The 23,009-nt window shown below is 46.5% G+C and overlaps 1 protein-coding gene across 4 annotated transcripts in view; it reads left to right on the forward strand.

Annotated features, from left to right (window-relative positions):
- dusp8a (dual specificity phosphatase 8a) overlaps nt 1-23,009 on the forward strand; it is a 44,835-nt gene that overhangs the window by 16,534 nt on the left and 5,292 nt on the right. For 3 of the 4 annotated variants that reach the window (XM_076733344.1, XM_076733342.1, XM_076733345.1), the window contains exon 3: nt 497-635. In XM_076733344.1, the coding sequence (XP_076589459.1) occupies nt 497-635 (139 nt within the window). Of the gene's footprint in view, nt 1-496; nt 636-2,003; nt 17,111-17,153; nt 17,486-23,009 lie in introns of those variants that run through there. The other variant, XM_076733346.1, reaches the window with a different exon arrangement.

A 23,009-nucleotide genomic window follows, 5' to 3' on the forward strand; every position in this document is an offset into this window, starting at 1 on the left:
TTACTGTCAAAACTCCCAGTGGTGTGTTTGTGAGTTCATTGTCTTTTCCTTATTGCTGCTTCCTGGTCTATATTAAGAAAAGCAGAGTGGTCAAGTGTTTGGGGAAACTCTCCCACGGTCAAACAGTTGTAGGTTTGAAATCAAATGCAAATGCAACTACTTTCCTCAGCAGCAGATGCAATTTTAGGATCACTTGCTCTGACAAACTGTACATGTTTACTGTACAGTACTGTCCTGTGTGTGTTTGTGTGTTTGTGTGTCGTGTGGTCACAATGTGGAAACTCACATTCCTTACTGGGACAAAATGCCCCATAATTTGTGTCCATAACTGCTATGAATTTTCCGTTACAGTGTCCTATATACAGATTAGATTCTAATAATTCCAGTCATATTCACAGATTCTTCCTTGTTGGCACTGGAAGCATGGCAAACTTTCCACAGTAACACAGTGTGACATCAACTCTCTTCTCTTCCTTGTTGTTTATCCTTTGTGCAGGTGGAGCTGGGCAGGAAGCAGGAAGTGGTGGTTTATGACCAGAGCTCCAAAGAGGCGGGGCATCTGTCCAAAGACGGCTTCATGCACATTCTCATGGGAAAGCTGGAGGGCACCTTCCACAAAGTCTCCCTGCTCACTGGTATGCGAGAGTGTATGAAGCATGAGTGTGATGGTGTTTTTCTTTTCTTCTTTCTTTTTTATTTCTTTATGTTGTTTCTCTGTTCATTACCCCCCTCCCACTGCATAAGGAGCAGGTGTGCTTCACCTCATCACCCCCCCGCCTGATTTGAGTGGAGATGTCATTCCACAGTTTGCTCAGCAGATGTCACCGATGAGCACAAGTGTGCCTCGTCTTAGTCATGTTCTACTTGTTGTTCCTGGGTTCTTAACTGGCTGTAAGGCTTCTTGAGGTGCATGTGGAGAAGGAAAGGAGAGGAGGAAGAATAAAAGCATGCAGCCTGGATACGAAGCCTCTCTGATGACTCTTTGATGTTTAAGCTTTTCTGGAGTCGTTCTCCCACCCAGCATCGCTGAAATAAAGCTGAAGCTTAACTTCAATCCTCTGGCCTTATTTACCACAGTTATTATCCTGTCATAGTGTCCACTAAGCACACTAAGACTTATAATTGAGCCCCGGCAAGACTGTTAATAGCCTCATTGAGTTAATAACATCTCGATTGCGGTGGCTGCAGCTTTTTAAGGGACGACATTACACACCCATCCACCGGCGGAGGCTTATGAACCCGTCCCAAATGTGTCAGCGCAGAGAGGACGACGTAATCTGCCTCAGTCAGGATTGGAAATGAGACGGCAGAGGCATGCTGTTCAGGCAAATCTCTGCTCTCTGCATCCCCACATCCCCATTCTTCTCCTCCTCTCAGTTCTCTGCCTCTGCTGAGAGATTAGCGCTTTTTCATGAGTCATTCATCAATTAGTCACAGTCACAGAGATGTGCTGAGGACATGCTTGGGCTGGGCACACCCGCATATACTGTATGCACACACACACAACCATGCTCAGTATCACACATACACACACACGCACACACACGGGCTGATTGTCTCTGAAAGCCAGGATTTTCCTCCTCAGCTTTTTTGATCAGCCATCACACCCCGCTTAATGAAAGACCCCTTGTCAGCGATTCCCTCCTCTTCCTCTTTATCAGTCTCCTCAGCTCACTCTTGCTATGTTTCTTCAGGAGAAAAAAAAGAGGAATCACACTTCTTCCATTTCTGTCCCCGCTTTTCTGCTGTTTCCACGACAACAGTGGCAGAGAATATTACCCAGAAGGACTCAGCCAATGGCGTTGGCTGTTGTTTGGGTGGTTGTATTATTGGGGTCAGTGGAGCTAGCAGCCTCCGTCTGTGCATACTTGATGTTTATGTGCGTTTGCGTGTATGGGGGTGGCCAGATGGGGGGGGGGGGGGCATTACGTGTACACGTACGCATGCTTGCGTGCATGCATTCATGCCTGCACACATTAGTGCAAGATGACATGTGAATGAGTGCTGCAGGATACGTTTGTGTGTCAAAGGCAGCTGCAGAGAGATGGCAGAGGAGACAAGAGGGGGAAATGGTTGCCAGGGAATTCTTTAGGCTTTTGAACTTGATTCATCTTCATAAGGAGACAAGATGCTCATTAGAAAATGTATGGGGGGGACTATTTCAATCCAGGGTTTCAGTTCTTTGTCCAGTCTTTGTTTTACAGTTAACAAAAGCAATGAGCCCGTGGTCTAACAGGGGTCATGTCTTCCTATACTGCGCACAAAGGATTCATGAGCTCTACTTCAGAGCCTCTGTGTGTGTGTGTGTGTGTGTGTGTGTGTGTGTGTGTGTGTGTGTGTCTGACAGCAGATAGACAGTAGTGAGCAGGCTCAGAGGTCAGGGGTCATGCTGGGCCTTCTCCAACCACGTCAAGCATACACAGATAGCTTCTTAGTGCTGAAATGTTTAGTCCATCTACAAAATAGTTTTGGCGACAATTAATTAAAGTTATTTATGTATGAAAAATGTCTAACAAACTCGCGGTTTTCAATTTGATGCTTATCTCTGTTTTCTATCATTGTAAATTTCATGTAAGACGTCACCGTGGCTCGAGAAGACATGTTCTTTTTTTCCTTCCCTCTGTCTTTCCCCTCACTCCTGGCTTTACTTGGCTTTACTCCCCCTCCCACATTCTTAACTATTCAAGGTACTTCAAAATTGCAAACAGTAATCCTCCTCCCTCTCTTTCTCCCGGTCCTCCTCCCTTCCTCCTCCTCGTCTTCATCTTCATTCTCTGCCCTCCCTCTCCCCCTACCTTCCTCTTTTCCACCTCTCCCCCGGCCCTCTACTGAGCCTCAGATTTATGATTCTAATAATTCCTGCGATGACTTCATATCTGACTGACGACTTATTTTCAGCCTCACGTATGCAGACCACACACGCAAAGCACACACCGTAACATTGCTGAAAATCAAGTGAAGGGTAATGCAAGTGGAAGGGGGGAGAAGGGAGGGTCAGATAGAGAGATGAAAAGAAAAGAATCCATAAATGGGATGGACGGGGTGAATAAAAGAATAATTACTGAGTTTGCTGTCTGAGGGGAGGAGGATTTTCTGCCTTAACTGTTACTTATGCAGAATCTTGCCACAGAGAGATTAGGGCACAGCCTGGCAGAGACGCATTTCTCTAACGGCGGTTTGTTTTTTAAAGCAAAAATCTAATGATTGAAAGTTTCCATAAACTCTGGGAATTGATTGCAGGAAAGATTTGGCAGATAAGCTGCTTGAACAGCTTGTTACGCAGCCTGAGCACATGTACTGGCCCCGTATTGATCTCAAAACAACTGGTGACTCCTCTAAGGTTTCTGTCCATTCACTAAATAATCAATAACTCAGAAAGCTCAACACTTCCTACATGTGGGTGATGTCACGTCCCAGTAGAGCCATTGTTTTTGTGAATGAGACAAGTAATCGGTGACTCTCACCCTGAGTGTAGTTTGAAACATATTGGGTATTCACGCAGCATGCGGTGGTGGTGGCAGTTGGAAAACGTTTATCTGACGTGCGTGTGTCCGTGTAGGTTGTGCGCATGCTTGTGTGTGCGCCCATGTTTGCCTTATTACTTCATGGACTGTGTGAAAGTGTTTGTGAGAAACATGTCTCTCAGAGGACAAGTCATATTTTTACCACAGCAGTGATCTCACCCAAATGGAGCTCAGGCTGATGCGTCTTGCCTTTTTCAGATTTCTGACTTTGTGTGTGATCGTGTGAGCGTGTGTGTTTGCGTGTGTGTTTTTTGGTCGAGGAGGAGGAGAACATCGCTTGGTTGGAGCCAGCTGCCTCCCAAGTGGGTCTAAATTTTGCGTGTTTCCCACCAATCTGCAGCACACAGCCAAACCAAAGGCAACGCTGCCAGCTAGTGTGTAGCTAGGTGGTATGTTAGCTGATTCCAACTGCGTGGCTGTGTCATTCGTCACATCGGCTCTGATGTAGGCCTGCCAGGATGAAATGTTTTGATGTTGGCCTGTGAACCCCATGTTCTAGTTTTAGCCGAGGAAGCTTCAGAGAAAGAATACAAAGAGAGCGCTAATCATAAAGGGACGAGGGAAGAAAGTATGGAATATGTTCTCATTTTCTGCAGATGAAAAGAGAGTTGGATAATGGTTTCAAGAGGATGGGAAGAGATGATGAAAATGCATTTTATTCATAGCGCACATGTTTTGTTCAAGTACCATGAAAACCTGATAACAGGAAATCAGTACAACAGGGAAATGGAACAAATGCAAAAGAAGAATATAGAAGAGGCTGACAGGAAATGGAGAGTTAGGCCATGAAAGAGGAAATGAAGGTGTGGGGACAGGAATGCAGGTCCGCAGGTGTGTATTTCACCCATCTAATGTGTGTGTATGTGGAGTTTGCAGATGTGCAAGACTGCTCCTAATCTTCTCTAGCGCCATCTGCCAGTGTTTTTTCGCTGGATTACTAAAGCGTCACCCGACTGGGTCAAAGAGAGAGAGTGAAAAGAGAGAAAAGGGCCGCACAAGGAAATGGGATGAGGAGTGACGGCACGTGCCCGACATGTCTCGATGCCCTGCACTGCGGGGAGCTGGAGGGCAGCAAGTACACGACATCTGAGAACTGACTCAACTCACAGTCCCCCAATCATCATTAATTATGAGTGCTAAAACAATTCAGCAGAGCAGTTGTGATTAATCATTAAGCATGGCATTTAGCGAGAAAAAATCTCATCATTTTTCTGATTCCAAATCCCCAAATGTGAGCGTTTCCTGCATTTCTCTGCTTTATGTCTCTGTAGTTTGAGTATCTCTGGGTTTTGTACAAGACATCACCCTGCACTCTTGGAAAGTGTGTTGAACATTTTTACCTTTTTCTGACACTTATAGACTAAATGATAAATATATTTAATGTTTTACCTCATTGACTTGAAACACATGATTGTATGAAGGACTTTCTACATGGGCTCAGGAGCACTTTGCTGTCTGTAAACAGTTCCTTTGCAAATGATTGCACTCTGTTTTTATTTACACTTCACGCAGCGTTTTTGGACTCGGGGTTGTGACCAGATAGGTAGGAATGTAGATCTGACCTCTGACTTCTACCTGCTGTGTATCAGCTAAACAGGCTTTGTGAGATTTGAGCAGTGTCACATTCCAAGCTACATACTTAGTAAGTCTGACCAGATTTTGAGTGTGTTGCGCTGTCACACTGAAAAGTGACAAAGTTACGAGTACTCAGATTTAAGTATACTTGCATACTAACTTCACTAAATTTCTGAGTACTGTATGCTATTAAATATATTTCCTGGATGTTCAGAACTGGGAAAAAATGCATAATTTTTTGGACTGTGATGAGACAGAAAGCGTTTAATCTTTTTCTTTCCAAAGTCTCTAAAGTTTGATTGATATGTCACTTCTTGTATGACTGAAAAACAGTACACTGTGATGATTGATAAAAAGGTATCTTCTGTAGTATTAGCAAATAGTATGTAACTGGGACGCAGCTTTGGTTTTTACAGGTTAGCATGCCGACTCCCACGCTGTCAGCCTGCCAGCTCAATGCAAAAGTACACAGGATGAGACATGACGATGACACACTGATGAGAGGAATTAGGAGATGAAAGGTGCCTCTCTCTCATTTTCTTTTGCTTGCCCTCTCTCTCGCTCACACTCGCTAAAGACACACACAGGAGCTGCTGTGTAGCTCGGGGCTTTGATGAGATCAGGTTAGGGTGTGACTGCACAGACAGAGGTACAAAGGTCAACTCAGTTATGTGTCATTCCTCTGTGCAGTTACACAATGGGGCGGTGGCCCGTGTGTGTGTGTGTGTGTGTGTGTGTGTGTGTGTGTGTGTGTGTGTGTGTGTGTGCGCGTGCGCGTGCGCGTGTGTGCATCAGAGAGAAGCTGAAGAAGTGAGGTAATTGTGGGAGGCCGGACCTCACAATGCAGCCGTTCACAGAGACATTCCAATGAGCTACATAAGGAGGTCTGTTTGTGTCAGTGTGCATGTGTGTTTTTGTGCGTCTGTGCGCATGTCTGCATGAATATGTGCATATGAAGTAGTGTGTGCACGCGCATGAGGCAATGTTTGAGAGTGCGTGTGTGAGAAAAAGCAAAAGACAAAACAAGAAGGAGGAGAGCTATTGAGGAGATGAGGTAATACTCCTCATTTCAGCCTGAGTGTGTGCGTGCGTGCGTGCGTGCGTGCGTGCGTGCGTGCGTGCGTGCGTGTTCATTTGGCTACATTTATGTGCATTCATGTGTCTGTCAGTCAGAGTGTGTGTGTGGTCGGAGAGCTCATTCAGTGAGACAGGCGGTCATGCTGACCTGTGCTGTGTTTGTCAGCCTCCTCGGAGTCTTGCTTTATGGTTTCTTCTTCTCCTTCTGGAGCTCAGCAGGAAGTCTCCACATCCTGAGGAGAGAAAGCCACCAGCATCTCTGCCTGAATGAACACACGCACACACACACACACACACACACACACACACGTGCATGCCCACCTGCAGAGTGGTAAAGTGCAAATGTGTGCGGGGTGCTGCGGCAGACACGTATCACTAATTTTATGTGATTAGAAAGTGCGAGACATGAAGGAAGCTTTGTTTTGCTGCAGCTCTTAAGTGTTTGTACAGAAAGTGTGTGCCGCCTGCACCAAACGGGACCATGGATTTCCACAGATACCTGTCTGAGGGAGCTCGGGTTGACATGATCTCTATGCCTCCAGGTGTGTTGTGATTGGCTGCAGTGTAGGTCAGAGAGGTCGCACATTAATTATGCTTGTGTGCCATTTTCTTCCTTCCTCCATCCTCTCCTCTCTGCACCTCCTCCATCGCGCTCCTCTCTCCTGTCTCGCTTAACCTCCTAACCTGCCCTCTCTGCACCTCCTTGCGACCTCCTTCTCTGCCCTCTCTGCCTCCCCCTCCATCTGACCCCTCTCCATTACGCCGTGGGGAGCTCCAGCAGATCAATGATTTCATTGAGAAGGAGCCAGTGGTGCCATTAGGAGGTGAGCTCACCTTCCCTGGGGGAATCTGACACATTATTCTCAATGACCTCGCCTTCCTCTCCGTCCCTCCTTCCATCTCTCCTTCAGCCCCTTTACCTTCCGCCCCTATTTCTTCCCCTCTTTTCCCTACTCCTCCTCCTCCTCCTCCCTCTCTCTTCTCTTCTGTTTCACGGTGCTGAGAACAGAGCGCTATTTTTAGGGCCAGACTCCTGCGGTCGTCACATCTGGCGCCAGTGGCCTCGGTGCTCTCACCCTGGCCTGTAGATACACAAACACACACAAGGACACACACACACACACACACATACACAGCAGCCGCACCCCAGCACCGAGGGAGCACAAAGGTCAAAGAAAATGGCCTACAAAAATATCTATGACATCACCTCCTTGCTCTTGAGAAGTGTTACAGACGTTGAGAAGCCTTGGAGCTGCACGGTGACATAATGCTGTGTTTCTCTGCAAACAGTCACTCTGCAGGTATGTAATGAGCTCCGTTTTTAGGCTCACACCTTGATGAAGTATCGCGCAAATGCTTAACTTGCACACACTCCTGCAAGCGAGCAAATGCATGCACATATGGGCAGACTCACAAACGCACACATACACACACACACATAATATGGTAACAGGGCCCAGAGGAGGCCTGTACCGAGTTTTATGTAACAATGTTCTGTTTCTGCCAGTGTTCTCACCCCCTCCCTCGTCTGTCTCATTGGCCTCACATGATGAGCTTGATGTCATTTTCCCCTTCTTTCCCTCAAAACCGGAGAACAAAAACAGGCCAGCGCGCGCGCCTGTGTGTGTGTGTTTGTGTGCGCGTGTTTCTGCATGCGCGTTATAATGTGTGCGTGTTTATGCATCTGTGTGTGTGTGTGTGTGTGTTTATGTGAGCTGTTGCCAAATGTTTCCACCATGACGTGATCTCTCTGCTCTGCTTGCCTCCTGCTCCTCTTCCCCTTCTCCTCCATCACTCAGAGTCTCTTGCTGGCTCAGAGGGGCCACACACACACTCTCATACACACACACACTCACACACCCACACTCACTCTCACACTCACACACTCTATCATGCAAAAAAAGAGAAAGATATTTTCTCCCAGATGCACGCATAGGAGAAATTCCAAGTTTTGCAGATATAGATTAGAGCTCAAGACATCAGTACAGACACACACACACACACACACACACACACACACACACACACAATATTTAAGCTTAGATATGTTTCAAAACAAAGTGACCACCATTACTGTTAATCTCTTTCTGTATTATATGCATACAGCATGAACAACATGTATTATTATGTCCTCAAACTCAAGCTATCAGTTAGTCATAAAATGACTGAATGACCATGAAAGACTGGAAATATCATTAATAAAAGGTGAATACTGTCTTGCAGCGTTTGCACTGCAGTTTGATACTTGAGTTGGTTTCAGGATACAATCAAAAAAGGTCAGTGTGGAGCATTTGGAAATCATGACTGTGAAATGAGAAAATTCAACAATCAAGTGTTAACTTAAATTAATCCATAATTTGCTTTTTTTTTTTTTTTATATATAAAATTAAAGCCTGAGGAGAAATCTGTGGGACATCACCTGTACCACAGTGCCCTAAATACTTCTAGCTGCTTTGTGTATACAGTCCATTCACAGTGCATACCTTCCGGCTCCTGCTGCGTTTAAAATCTATCTAGAGGCCTTTTGAACATCCCAACCCGCCTCTGTCATGCTTTCATCCAGCATGGAATAAAAATAGTTTGTTTAAACTGTTACCTAGGCAGTGTCAACACATCAGGTCAACAGGAGCTGAAGCTGAACAGCGTGCTAACCCAGGCCGGTTTCTCCGCGCTACGCCCCCATCAGCACCTCATAACTCCAACCTCACCATGAATTTGGGCCAAGTGCTCCGTAGTTTGGTTGCTGCGCCATCAGTTTACCGCTGCAGCATTTATCCTGATGACTCTGACACACATGTGGTGTGGAAATTTCCAAAGGCAAGGAGACAAGGGAAAGGAGTAGCAGAAAATTATGCTAGTTTATCCTACCCAGAGCTGGCCTGCTTCCACCGGATTCCATTCATGCTCGGACTGCCCACTGCCGCTCCTGTCGTAGCGTCATTCCCTGGAACAATGGTGATTCCTGTTTATCGCCGTGCGGTCTTTGATGCTCTTTATCTCTTGCATACCACAGTGTTACCTAATTGGTTTCCATTTATATATTTCTTTCTCTGCTGTTTTAATCAGATTTAAACAGCACCTCTGCTGTGTGGATGAGGCTCTATTTCTTGGCAGCCTTTCCAAGTGTGTTACAGCATGAGAGGCTCTATTTTCATGTGCAGTTCACTATAATTTTAGAGAGACAGGGGGATTTTCTTCTCCATGCTCATTGGCACAGGTGTAGACTAGTTGCCTGTGGCAGAGCAGAGAGTTTGAATCCTCGATGGTTTAACACTTTTCCTGGTATGTACACAGACTTGTAACAGAGGTCTTATTACCGTAAATACTTGCTGACCGCACGCTAACTTTTGGGCTGGACCTCTGGGGCTGCCACTGCTTCCTGATAAAAGTGGGAGATTTTCCGTCGCCATGGCAACAGGCTAATTTTGGAGTTCCAGGCAAGCCCAAGGCCCCAGATTGAGGAATGCAACAGTTTGTGATGATTCCCGGTCCGCCTGATATCTCCCCCCTCAGCTCACACACCAACACAAACACACACAGATGAAGGCAGCCTCAGAGAGGCCACTTCCCCTTCTGTTGTGTAACTATTTCCTGTTTCTGATAAAGTGACATCAGGGCTCCTCAGGGTGAAAGGCGCCTAGGGAACTCAGCAAGCAAGTATACATATTTGTGTCATGAGTATTTGTGTTTTTGCGTACTTATGCTTTGAAAAAAGGTCTCTCAGAAGTCCCTCCATCAGCTTTAAAAGTCATTTTAAAGGCATCATGAAGGCGTTGGCAGGGCTCACACAGAAACAGCTTGCCCAGTTCCTCTCACGGCATCACGTCATTCCTTCTCTATTGTTCTGCTGTAGCTGGTGGAGTGATGTCACTGCAGCGTTGTGGATGTGACACATTCACACACACACACACACACACACACACAGGTCTCCAGGGCCTGTAATGGCAGGAAAGCCAATCCTGACCGCGGGTGTTGCGATAGTCGCTGTCACCATATCCTGTACGCCCAAATACAGTCTCCAGGGTGTAACGCCTAACTTCTGCTTCAAGTCTGTGTCTTTGTCACGCTGCTGAGCAACTACGAGCTCAGTAATGTGTTCACATCCTTGGAATGAATGTGCAGAGTTTGTATTGTTTTTATGAAAATTCCCAAAAATCTGTTCCATTAAACTTTGATTTGGTGTTTGTGTTGGAGCTAATTTATGTCATCTCACTGGAACATCAGCAGAAGTATTAAATGTCCATTTTTGTTTGGGAAAGAATGATTTGAAAATAATTCTCTCCTCAAACACTGATATGCATTTGAGGTCAGAGGAAAAACTCACAGTAGTTACACATTTCTGGCCTTTCATTGTGCCATGAGTCATGCTGCATGTGCTGATGAGATAATCGGAGCTGTTGTGTAAAAGAATATTGGGGGAAACTGATCATACCACTCAGCGACAGGCACAGACAGATACTGGATAGACTACAGAGAAACACCCAGGTAACGTCTAAGACTGTCTGAGCTAATTGTGAGACAGGTAGACGACATGCTGGTAGACACTGCAGAGTGTGTGCGTGTGTGTGTGTGTGTGTGTGCGTGTGCATGTATGTGTGGAGCCAACAGTGGACCAGATGGCATGGCTTCCAGCACTAGTGTCAGGGCAGTGAGTCTGTCAGCCTGCCTGCAGCGCTGATAGGAGCTAATTAACACTGAACTGATCTGAGACCTGCCTGTCAGTCTGCATGTAGCAGTGGTACAAGCTCATTAAAAACAAACTGATCTGCTGTCTGCTCCTCTCTGTTGGAGCAGCACAGTTATTACGTGTGTGTGTGTGTGTGTGTGTGTGTGTGTGTGTGTGTGTGTGTGTGTGTGTGTGTATGGGTGTGCGTGTGTGTCAGACTGTCCAACATGCGAGAGACAGAGACAGAGAGAGGGCTGAGGTGTGTTTTCAGTCTGTTATTGCCTTCAAGTGCTGCAAGGAAACCATGTGCATCCCAGCTCAGGCCATTAGCATTTAGAATGAAATAACAATCCGATATGCTCAAGTGAACCTGTGAAGACAAACTCACCTCTGGGGAAATCAGACAAGAGCAGAGTGTGTGCTCTCTTTACACACACACACACACACACACACACACACACACACACACACACACACACACACACACTCTTCATCTTTTCATTCCAGAAGACTGATGTGTTCAGTTCCTGCACATATTTAGCCTTTATTCTCACCCTTACACACACAAACACACACACACACACGTATTACTCATCTTTACACAACCTCAGAAAACAGCTGTGAGTCGTCTCACTGTTGGCCAAAATTAACATTCATTTTATACACTCACACTTTGACTCAAAGTGAATGCACAGGCTTTTTATGCGTGCAAACATAGTGTAAGCACATGCCTGCGGTGGCATTTCATGTTGAGGCTTAGCGGTTCCCCCTTTTTGCCCCCCCCCCCCCCCCCCACACACACACAGATACACACACACACACACAGCTGAACATCTCCAACTGGGATTTTTAAGTAGTTCATCTGGTTTATGAGGGCCCGTCTGGTCCTGAATGCCCCCCTTGGTGTGTTTGATAGCTTACCCTCTTCTTTTCCTCTCGTGTGTGTGTGTTTGTGTGTGCGTGTGTGTTTTGTACATCTACTTGTTTGAGTATATCTATCTGTGTGGAAACTAATTTCTTGCCAGTGCGATAGATTTACTGGTGCAGTAGCCACGGGTGCTGAGCTCCTCCGGGGGTCAAGTTGTTTGGAGGGCAGGGGGTCTGCTGCATGACTGATGTGTGTAGGCCTCCCTGCAGGCTGCACAGATAGAGATGAAACTACCTCATGCGTGAGCACACACACACACGACCAAGTAGTGCCCCAGCACTCCTTTAATCTCATACACCCTCCTCCCTTTTACTCTTTACATCTAAGAAGCGTCTCCCTCCACCGTCTTCAATTTCACCTCCTCAGCCTTTCTTTTTTTTTACTATTAATATAATTTTGCCATTTTTGCCTTTATTAGACAAGGACAGAGGCAGACAGGAAACAGGAAAGAGAGGAGTATGACAACAAAGCAAGGTATGGCACTAAAGCTCCTGTTACCTGTCTGGAAACAGACACAGGTGCAATATGATGAATTTCAGTCCTGAAGCCAAAACAAGACTTTATTTTATGTTCAAATCATGTTAAATGAACACTTTCACTTCAACAAAATATAGTCTTAAACATTTCTGATTTACGTCAAGAAATATCTAAATGAGGAATGCATACTTTTTTTTTTTTTTTTTAAAGATTTTTTGATACTTCATGCTACAAACACATTTCAGTCAATACTCGAAAGCATTAAGATTGGATACCAAGCCGTTAACACACAGACACTCATCATCCCCCACTGCACCGCTGATGTCCCTTTGCGATATGACCGCATCATTTCAGCTACCGGTTCCCTATGGATTCAAGCCCCCATTACTTCCAGCACCCCCAGTTACCTAATCTCCCCCTTATTTCCTCCAGCACCCCCACCCTCAATTGCTCCATCCCTCCATCCATCCTCCCCTCTCCCTCCCCTGGTGACTACCTCACCCCCCAGGCATGGCAGCTGTGTTCTCCTGTAGGCATTACATCACTGCAAGAGCAGCCTTGTTACTGATCCCCTGACAACCAGCACTATCAACACACACACACACACACACACACACACACACACACACACACACACACCAATATACATGCATATCCACGTACACACTTGTGCATGGACACATATGCTTGTGTTTGCGCATATTGCAGCAAGTAACTGTCCACCCCATCCTTAACCTCTGCACCAATGTCCTCTCTGCCTTCCTCTCATCTTGCTTCGTTCATCCTGTTCATGCACACTTGCTCACACACAGGCTCACAGACACACACACACAAAGATGAACTCACACACACATTAACTCACAGTCTTCATCACCCTAACCTGCCCTATCCGGAGAATGACGTCTCCTTCCCATGATATCCTGACAGATGATATGCGGTGTTGGATGACGCTCCTGTCGCTGCCTGTCTCACTGGGGAGTGACAGGGGTATGGACTCTGATGAAATGGATTAAATGAAAAATGTTTTAATTACGTTGTGAAGTGAAAACTTACATGGAAGCTCTTTATATAGAATAGAAATCTTTTTTTATTGTTCGGGTTAGCATTGCATTGCACATTAGGGTTTGCATTGGTCATTTTAGACTGGCATGATTGGTGAAAATTAGGCTCAATTTCCTGAAAATTGTGCATCAGAATCAGTTGTTTCACCTCAGTTTATATGCTTAGAAACCAATTTCTGCAGAAATCAATCACAAGCTTTATTTGTTCCCAAAGGGTATGTCTTTGTCCACAAGTTAAAGCAACTCAAAAATAAGTCAACATGTGAATAAAAACATATATTTAACAAAAACTTAAGGGGGAACCCTCAGGAAGAGCGGCAGGCGTTCCTCCTCCAGGACAAAAAAACATGTAATATGGAGAAAAAAAATACAATATTAAATTAATAATGTACAAAACATATAGTATTAAGTGTAGTAAGTTAGAGAATTGCAGGCACAGTGTGAAAGTCTTTGGACAGTGGACCAGAGAGAAGATGGCAATCAGCTTCCAGGTCACACCTGTCACTTTACATTGCTGTTACTTCAGTGCAAAACCTATTTGCACACTTACGTCCAAGGATTTGCATGCACACACACACACACACACACACACACACACACACACACACACACAGAAATAACAGCTAATGTTTTTAACTTACAGCTAAGACAAAGGAACTACAAACTGAGCTGAAGCGGCAGAGGTACCTTTGGCAGGGCCACCATCTAGCAGTCTTAACACCAGTGCTTGTACATGAGGAACACTCATTCTCCATTACTGTTTGCAGCATTCACAACACACCTTGTGGCTTCCAGTGCCAGGACGCTGTGCCATGTTGTTCTGGTCTCCAAGGCCCCTTTGGCCTTTACACGCCATCTCTCTTTCTGTCTTATACCGCTATCTCATACTCATCTCTACTTCTCTCCCTGTCTGTTTTGGCCCGTCTCTGTGTGTGTGTATGTGTGTGTAAACCGTGCGTTGCCCCAGTAACAAGCCCTCTACCATAAAAGCATGCTCTAAATCTAAGAGATGTCAGAGGAGGGGGGTGCCCGGAGTGACCGTCCTACCTATTTCTGTCGCAGCAGAGCACACATGTGCCGTCAATAAAAAAGGCCTGGCTGTCATATATAGTGTCTTGGCTGTAATCCTCTAATTAACACACCTGCTATTCTTAGCGTTGTTACCTTGCTGAGGTCTAGAGGGGGAGGAGAGGGGGTGTAAAGTGAGTGAGGGCACAGTCTTTGCTTCAGGAAATCAAAAGACTTTGGGCCTTTAAACATCAGCGGCTGCTTTGTTTTTTTGCTGCTGGCTTCCACTTTCTGTGGGCTTGCAGGTGTTGCAGGAAGTCGTGTTTCAAAGCCAGTTTTATGGCTTCGAGCCACACGGACAGAACAACCAAACCGAGGTGTTGATTCAAACCAGGGTGAGGATCAGCATGTTTGAAGTGCAGTGACCCCAGTTGACCACAGTGGAGTGCCACACCTGCTCCAACCATCTGCAGATGAGGAACAAAAAGTGTGTGTGGGTTTGTTTGTGTGTGTCCGTGGACATAAATTTGTCACACTGTGGGGACTCACCTTCTTTATGGGGAAAAAAACGCAAGTCCTCATGAGGTCAGTCCTTAGATTTTGTGGTGAAGACGTGGGTTTAGATGAGGGATCGGGTTTGGCAAGTAGTGGCTGTAGTTATGGTTATGGTACGCTGAATGAAAGAAATGAATGTGAGCTTATGTAATGTCCCCAAAACTGATGGAAACATGACTGTGTATGTGTGTGTGTGTGTGTGTGTGTATTCTGAATGTGTGTTTGTTCTCAGTCCCTCCCAAAACCAATGTCTGCATTTTTCACAAAGCTCATCATCACCAAGTGACCTATTTCCACTCCCGCTCCCTCTCTCAGTGACCCGCAGTTTGACAGAGGGTGACGTAAGGCTGTTCTCACCCTTGTGTGATCATTCAGGGGTCTACAGTGATGAGATGAGGTCAGTCAGTCAGCATGCAGCTGGCCCCCTAACTAGACAGCTTGTATAAGCTTATTTGCCTTTTTTTGGCGCTGGGCTCACTGTGGCGATGACTTAATGTACTTGAAGCCCATCTGACCTGGTTTGAACATAATCAGTATAGCACGATGTCTCAACCTGAGACTGAGCAGACCGTCGAGGACCTTTCACTGGCCTACCCGTGACAGCCACTGTTTTAGGGAATCTGTGCTATTTTTACCAGCAAGAAGTTTAATGACATAAAATGGAAGCCCGTTGTGTCAAACTGATTGTTTTGGGGCTTTAAAATGTATTTTAAAAAGCTGTACCTACATAATAATTGGTCAACTTTCAGTTACATTCAGTCTCCTCCAGCAGTTGTTAACTGTGCTGCTTTGCTTCCATCACTGGACTTGTGGCCTACATGTTTGTCATTCCATAGTAAAGTACCAGGAGTCTGTGGCCTGTCAAATGGATGATGTCTGCCGACCACAAGCTTGTTTGGTCTTCTCATCACCTCTGGTTGTCCCTTCCTCTTTTGTCTGCTTTCTTTTTTTTTTCCTACTCCTCCCTTCTCCACAGCCTCTCTTTCTTTCTGCTCCTCTCTCCTCTCTACCTCCTCCAACACGAAGACACGGTGTCCAAACACCAGCATGTTAGACATGAACCAGCGCAGGAAACATGGTGAAGTCACGCACATTCCCTCACCTTCAGAGACAAATCAGCTTTCAACACACTGACACAGTCTTAATCCCCCCTGACCTATGCAGACACAGTACATTTAAGGCAGCCAACCTAATGTAAGTATGCAGCTTCTGTTAACTGATGTACTGCATAGCTTCATTAAAGATGCAGACACTTTAGTTTTGAAAATCATCTTTGGTATATAACATGAATTAAATGTGAAAGCGAAAAAGGGACTTTTGAAAAGCGAAATTCCGCATCTCGTGTCTTTATTATTTCTTTGAAACCGTCAAGTTCACAAAGCCTCAGCAAACATTCAAATATCATCTTTCACATGAAGAACTCAAACTGTCATGCACATCAGCACAAGCCTCTTTTTAGAAGCCAAGCATTGTCCTATCTACCCTGTAATCAACAACACAGACTATTCAGTCTTGTAGCGGCGTGTATAAATCTATATAGCTGTGTCTTCGCCGCCATCCTTCCCTGATAGAGGCCTGCCTCTGCAGCTAGGCCCCTGAGGTGGCCGCATATTTGTTTGGTGAGCAAGGAATGTGGTTACATGCCTTAGACATTAGCTATGATGGAGTGCTGGCTCCACAAGAGAGGGAGGGTGCAAGGGAGGTAGCAGAGGAGGAGGAGGAGGAGGAGGGAGGGTAGAGTCTGAGCTCACGGCAAGTGAGCTCATTCACCCTCAGAGCTCGAGGAGAGAGTGCAGCTCCGTCATCCTTTTTGCAGAGCGAGCGAGAGAGAGAGAGAGGGGGGAAGAGGGAGGAGTGTAAGCCAGCAACTGAGCGAATGAGAGACGGGGAGAGTGGAGCCGCACAACAATAGTGGGCTGCTCTTCTGGCTGTGGACTCACAGAGACAGAGAGAGCGCTCAGAGAGACACACAGACGCTCTGTCAACCAGCTGCAGCCAGATTACAGCTGGTTTATATGTACAGGGATCACAGACTACTCACTTTCTTCTCCGTCTTGCTCTCTGTGTGGGCGACCATTCTTCACAAAACCACAGAATTGCTAAATACTGACGCAGGAGCATTTTAGGAATTTTTGTGGTCATTGCATGGGATTTTAGCCATAGGTGGACTTGAGGAGCGTGTCCACAGACATTTTGGACTAGTTTTTTGTTGTACTGGGTCTGTTCTCTGAGGGTCACTGCCTGGACACTGGGACAGCTGACTTGACCAGAGTGGACTTGAGCACCAGCAGGAGTTTTGTGTACTGGGGATCTTTACACTCGGACTGTGGACTCACCTTAATCGGCCCTCTGTGAAGAGCACTGCTGTTTGCTTGTTCGGACATCTTTGCGCGGCGAGGGCTCGCTCCATCCCTGACGGAAGGAGCACCAGAACCTTTCCATCTGTGTGTGTGTGTGTGTGCGTGTGTGTGCGTGAGACAGAGTGTGTTCTGGGGGATGCCTCTGGATGTGGTGATTGCCCCAGCGGAGGACTGTTTTTGGCCTGACCTGCAGGACACAGACATGAGGCTGAAGATAAGAGTCCGCCGAATGAAGGAGGGGAGAGAGCTACGAGGTGTGTATCCACCTGGACTCAGAGCAGGAGAAGTGATGTGTGTGTGTGTATGTGTGTGCTAGTTAACAGGGTTATGAGAACATCCATTTGTAGCGAGTAAGATGTTGAGGATGTAGGCCTTTGTGGTTACAGGGCTATCATACATAGTGAAGATGCATGTGGAGTGTGATTGAACGTACTATAAACACACAAGTTGCAGGGGATTTGACTGTAAAATACTTCACTGTTGGATACAGTTTGAGCTGCTGACAATGGTCTGTGCACTGCAGATGAGTACAAAGACACAGTGGGCTCTCAGGTATTGAAGTATTCCAGTCCAGGCATGCTGCAAATGAAAGATAGATGTGAATTGAATTCTAAGGACGGGTACAGGATCAATAGTGAGATTTACCGCAAGAACAGCCTAAAAGAATACATCGCGGGGACCCTGCAAGACCCGTTAATTGTTTTCCCACCTTTTTGTTTGCGCACTTAATGTGTTTAGAGAGACAGAATAGGAAGAAGGAGGATTAAGAGGATGACATTATGAAGACGAGAAGCGATGAAGAGGAAAGAGAAGGGAGAGAAAAAGGGCCCGGGGGGGCGATTGAGAGCCATGACCCGCGGTGTGACATAGTGCTCATGCTCTCTCAGCCTGTGGTCATTGAGATGTAAAACTATCACAAAGGCTCTTTCTCTTTCTCTTTCTTCTCCTCTGCTCTTGGCTTTTCTCTCACTCCTGCTCACTCTCTCTCTGCAGAATGGTGTCTTGTGGAGATTATGTTATCAATATGTGTGCAGCGTGCACTGCAGGTGTTTAACATAACACCTTTCACACAGAGCGTCAGGCAATACAGAGCTGTGGTGCTGTGGAAAAATCCTTTTTATATACCAACACCCTCTCAAGCATATTGCACACAACATCTATTCAGTCTGCATTCATGAAAAGGAATTTGCCAGTGTTATAGTTGGATCCTCTGGGTCATAAATTTATGAGAATATGAGTGTAAAGTTTGTATGCAAATGTGGCTGCTGCATGCATATCAGTGCATATCAGAAAGCCGGTTCAAAGCAGTTAGCACAGCAGCCCTCCACACCTGCCACACTTCACACTGTTACAGTAGGTGTGTGTTTCTTTGTGTGCGAGCACGTGTGCACATGCAGTTCATCTCAGCCAGGTTTTGCTGCTGGGAGTGTCAAAGTAATTAGCCCAGACAAAGCTAGCAAAAAAAAAAAAAAAAAAAAAAAAATCACACGTTTGCCATCAGCAGGTGAAAATAGAATTGTGTCTGTCACTGGTTATTTTGAGGCACTTCAGCCTGTCTCTGTGGAAATACACCTGTGAATGCAGGCTAAATGATGGGAGGGTTTATAGCTCTGTATTTCAGTGACACAATACTGCTGAAACACCAACTGATCAAAGTGACATACTCCCGCTATCTGTCCAAGGAACAATAAACTGTTTAACCATCAGCCAGAATGACGTGTAAATCATACAGTTGTTCCAGGCTGTCATCAATTTGACGCTTTGCGTGAGAAGCGATGACCTCATCCCACTAGCTTATCTATGCTCTGTCAATCTACACGTTTTCTGACAGACGTGGCCCACTCTGCCCCAGCACACACTCCCATGGCTTCTCCAGGCTGCAGCAGTGCCTTTGTGGAGCTGAGTGGGACGTGTGTGCAATGATGTCATGTTGGGAGGGTGAGGGATGGTGGTGGGGGGTTGTCACATTGAGATGCTAATGTCCCCTCATAGTGGAGGGGACAGCTGGAGGGAGACAGAGGATGGCGTCATGTCTCCCCTGATATGAACCACAGAAGAGAGGGATGGAGGGGTGCGGGGTACTCATTCAGGCAGATCAATGCCCCCAGGCTGTGGAGGGTTGTGTGTGTGTGTGTGTGTGTGTGTGTGTGTGTGTGTGTGTGTGTGTGTCCGCACCTGCCGTGTATGCCCGTGTGTGTGTGTGTGTTCTATCCATTAACAGACGAGTTAAAGAGGGCAACTGAAAGCGACTGGAGAGTATGAAACACACACACACACGCAAGCACACACGCACGCAGCCGAGTGGGAGGGGGTGAGCATGTATTGACGAGGCAGTCAATTGTACCAACGGCGGTGATGTAACAGCAGAGCTCCCATTAACCACAACAGCCAGGCAGGTGTTGTGTGTCTCTGTTTGTCCGCTCAATATCTCCGGGATTCCACTTCCATTCATCTTTGAGCTTTCTGCATCGATTCGCACAGCAGCCAACTCAAAAAGGCAGAATTTGATCCGAATATCCTCCGCTAAACGCACACTTTCCGCCTCTGTGGCATAATTGCCTGCATCTTTAAACTGAAATGTGAATATTCAGTCAGTTGTAGGAAATGAGTAAAGAAGGGGGACCACCGCTCGCTACCAGTGAACAAAGGAGGCCTGAGTGCTCGGCTCTGACAGGGCAAGAGAGGAAAATAAGCAGTTGCATAAGTGATGAAGTGGGCAGAGGAAAACGGAAAAAGGAAGTCACCGCTGGCTCGCATTGCCGATGGCGACACAGTGCCCTCTTTCCCAGTTGTGTGTTTTCTTTCTACCCGAACATTTTCTTCTCTCTTTTTTTCCCCTTTTTCGACTGTGTGTTCAGAATTGGGTTAGTCACATCCTGCCCAAGTACATTTTCCAGAAGTCAAAGATAGATGACGTAGCGGCGTGCAAAAGGTGATCCCGTCGCTCAGAGACAAAACGTTTGAAGAGCGCTTTTGTGCGGCGTGACAGGTTTTCTTATAGAAGCCTTAGATCAGCACAAAACACGTCTGCTCGTTTCCAAATGAAACCAGGGTTGGATATAAGCGTGAGACAAGCATGAAGCCTGGCTGGAGCTTATCTCTGGAGTTTCATGTGGCAGTGTGTTAGTCTCTGCTGATTATAACGCTGCACTGAAGGTGAACTCATCTCTCCCAGTTGACTTTCTGATGTCATCCTCATGGACAGCTGGGCTGGTGTGTGTCACGGGGTATTTTCAGTGACCTCATTGTGAGTGTACGGTGTGTTTATGTGTATGCCTTGTGTGCTTAGATTGGAATGGACGGATGTGTCATGTCTTTTGGAGAATGTGAGGCCACGTCTCTTTGGGTTATTTGGTGTTCACTGTTGTCTGTGTGTGTGTGTGTGTGTGTGTGTTTTATTCCATCTTGACAGCGCTCAGGGGGACATGATGAGCCAACTGTCATCAACATCACTGCCCTTCCTCGCCGTCATGGCAACCTTAAGTAGAGAGGGGTCAGGTGACGAGGTGACAATAGCACGCTATCTCCTGTGTGACTAACGTCCATTATCGCCAGCCATGTAAAGCTTGGACCACAAGGAAGGTGTTTAGAATTGTGTTGACGTAGTGTCACTGTCATGTAATAGGCCTAAGAAGCAGGCAGGCACACTCAGTCCTGATCTCTTATCTCTGGCTTCAGTCTCCCTTCATGCCAGTAACCCCTTACTCACTCTGGCCTGACGGTCTTCCTGCCGTTTTGATGTTTGCTTAACGCGAGATGACGTCAGCTACAGTAACCATGGCAGTAATTATTAATCCAGACGCAGGCGAGATCAAACGGCGAGAGTGTTTTTGGAAGAGTATTCTCATTCATGTGTTCACTTCCTCCTTCTTCCCTTCAGCGTTAAACACGGACACAAATGCTGTCTCCACTGTGGAATGTCCTGTCTTCTGTCCTTCTAACAACTCTCCAACAATGTCCTCGCGTAGAAAGGGAAATGGTTGCTGTGTGATGTCAGGCTTTTCCTGTTGATTTAACTCTCCAGGAAAATACCGCTTCCTCACACAGATACAGTATATGCCTGTGGTGGGGGCTATATGGAGCACCATTTATTTTCCTTGCGTGTGTGTGTGTGTGTGTGTGTGTGTGTGTGTGTGCGTGCAGGCTCCACACCAGCAGCTTGGGAACAGAGAAACCAGGAAGAAGCCCTTCAAAGAACTACCCTTCCTCCCTCTGTTTAATCAATTAGTGACACTGTAGCACCGCCCATAGGATCACTAGAAAGACGGCTCTGGTGGAAATTGTACAGTGCCAGCACAGACCAAAGCCAAACTGTGAACTACAAATGGCTCTTTAGTTTACTCTAAAGGGGCCAAAAAGGTTAGATCATGGACACACTCGACACAGCAGCTATGCCTCAGACTCTCCCTCTCTGCATTAAGCTTCCCTTCCTGTATCTTGTAAGGTATCCGATCGCTCTTTCAGCATTTATCCATCCACCCCTTCCCTCCACTCCACCCCCCATGTGGAGCGCTGATGTCATTGCTCCGCCGGTTGCCATTAATAGCTGGAAACAGACAACCCTTCTTCACTGTGCTCTTAAAGGGACAGTGTGCCCAGAATAGCGTTTGGTCATGAGGATGCACCCAGCCTCAGAAGCTCTGGTGTTGTGAAATAGCGCCAAATACCAAAGCTGCTATTCTCTGACCGTTTGCACAACTTTATGTTGCAGCTTTTAAGATGTCATATCTGTTGAGCACACAGTCCATGCTGCTGACAATGTGTGCACTGTGTGTGTGTGTTGGCCAACTGTTGCTACATGAGTAGTGCAGCTGGGTGTGTGTTACAACGGAAGGCAATGTCCTGCCTGCACTGTGCTGTGTGTGCTACTTTAGAACAGTGATGTCATGTCTCACTCACTCTCACTCTGTGACCGTGTGTGCGCGCGCGTGTGTGTGTGTGTGTGTGTGTGTGTGTGTGTGTGTGTGTGTGTGTGTGTGTTGCGCTATGTCCCAGATTAGGTTAGGCAAGGCTGAACCTAGATTAGGTTCTAATCTCCTTTCTGGGGCTCAGGGTTTCCTTGAAGCACTCCACTCCCTTCTACACACTCCTCCTCAGCGAGGTCATTACCCATTCCTCAACAGACACACACATGCACACACCTCACCCCCGCCTCCTTTCATTGGCCCTCACCCTGTAGTTACTGTAGTTATACAACCACATTTCTGCAGAGTAACGATGAGTGAGGGTAATTGTGTGTGTTTCTGTGTGTGTTGTGTCTGTGTCTGTGTGTGTGTGTGTGTGTGTGTGTGTGTGTGTGGGCAGAGAATTACAGTGAAAGTGAATATTGAGCACATGTTGACTGCAAGATTATATGATGATGTCTTCAGATTGCATCTTGTTAATATGTGTGTGTGCATATGTATGGCCGTGTGTATGTGTGTGCGTGTGTTTGCACGTGCGCATGTATGTGTGCACGCGTGTATTTGTGTGTGTGCGTGTGTGTGTGTGCGCTGTGCGGTTGTCAGGGGGATGTTACTGGGCCTCTGTCCTGGCCCTGCACCTGTGGCCTCTCTCATTCCCCCAGCCTGACGCAATGCACAGCTACAGGACATGAGCTCATGCAGGAAACAGAGCCACACACACACACACACATATGCACATATGCCAAAAGTGGAGCCGCCTGCCTCTTAAAGGGCCAGACACACACATTCCTGGCCGCCCAGCCGTTAACCTAACTTGCACACAGAAGCACAGAGAGACTCCTTTTTGTTCCTGTTGCACTAAGCAGGACCCAGA

This window comes from Chaetodon auriga, chromosome 6, assembly GCF_051107435.1.
Source record: "Chaetodon auriga isolate fChaAug3 chromosome 6, fChaAug3.hap1, whole genome shotgun sequence".
In the NCBI taxonomy this organism is placed as follows: domain Eukaryota; kingdom Metazoa; phylum Chordata; class Actinopteri; order Chaetodontiformes; family Chaetodontidae; genus Chaetodon; species Chaetodon auriga.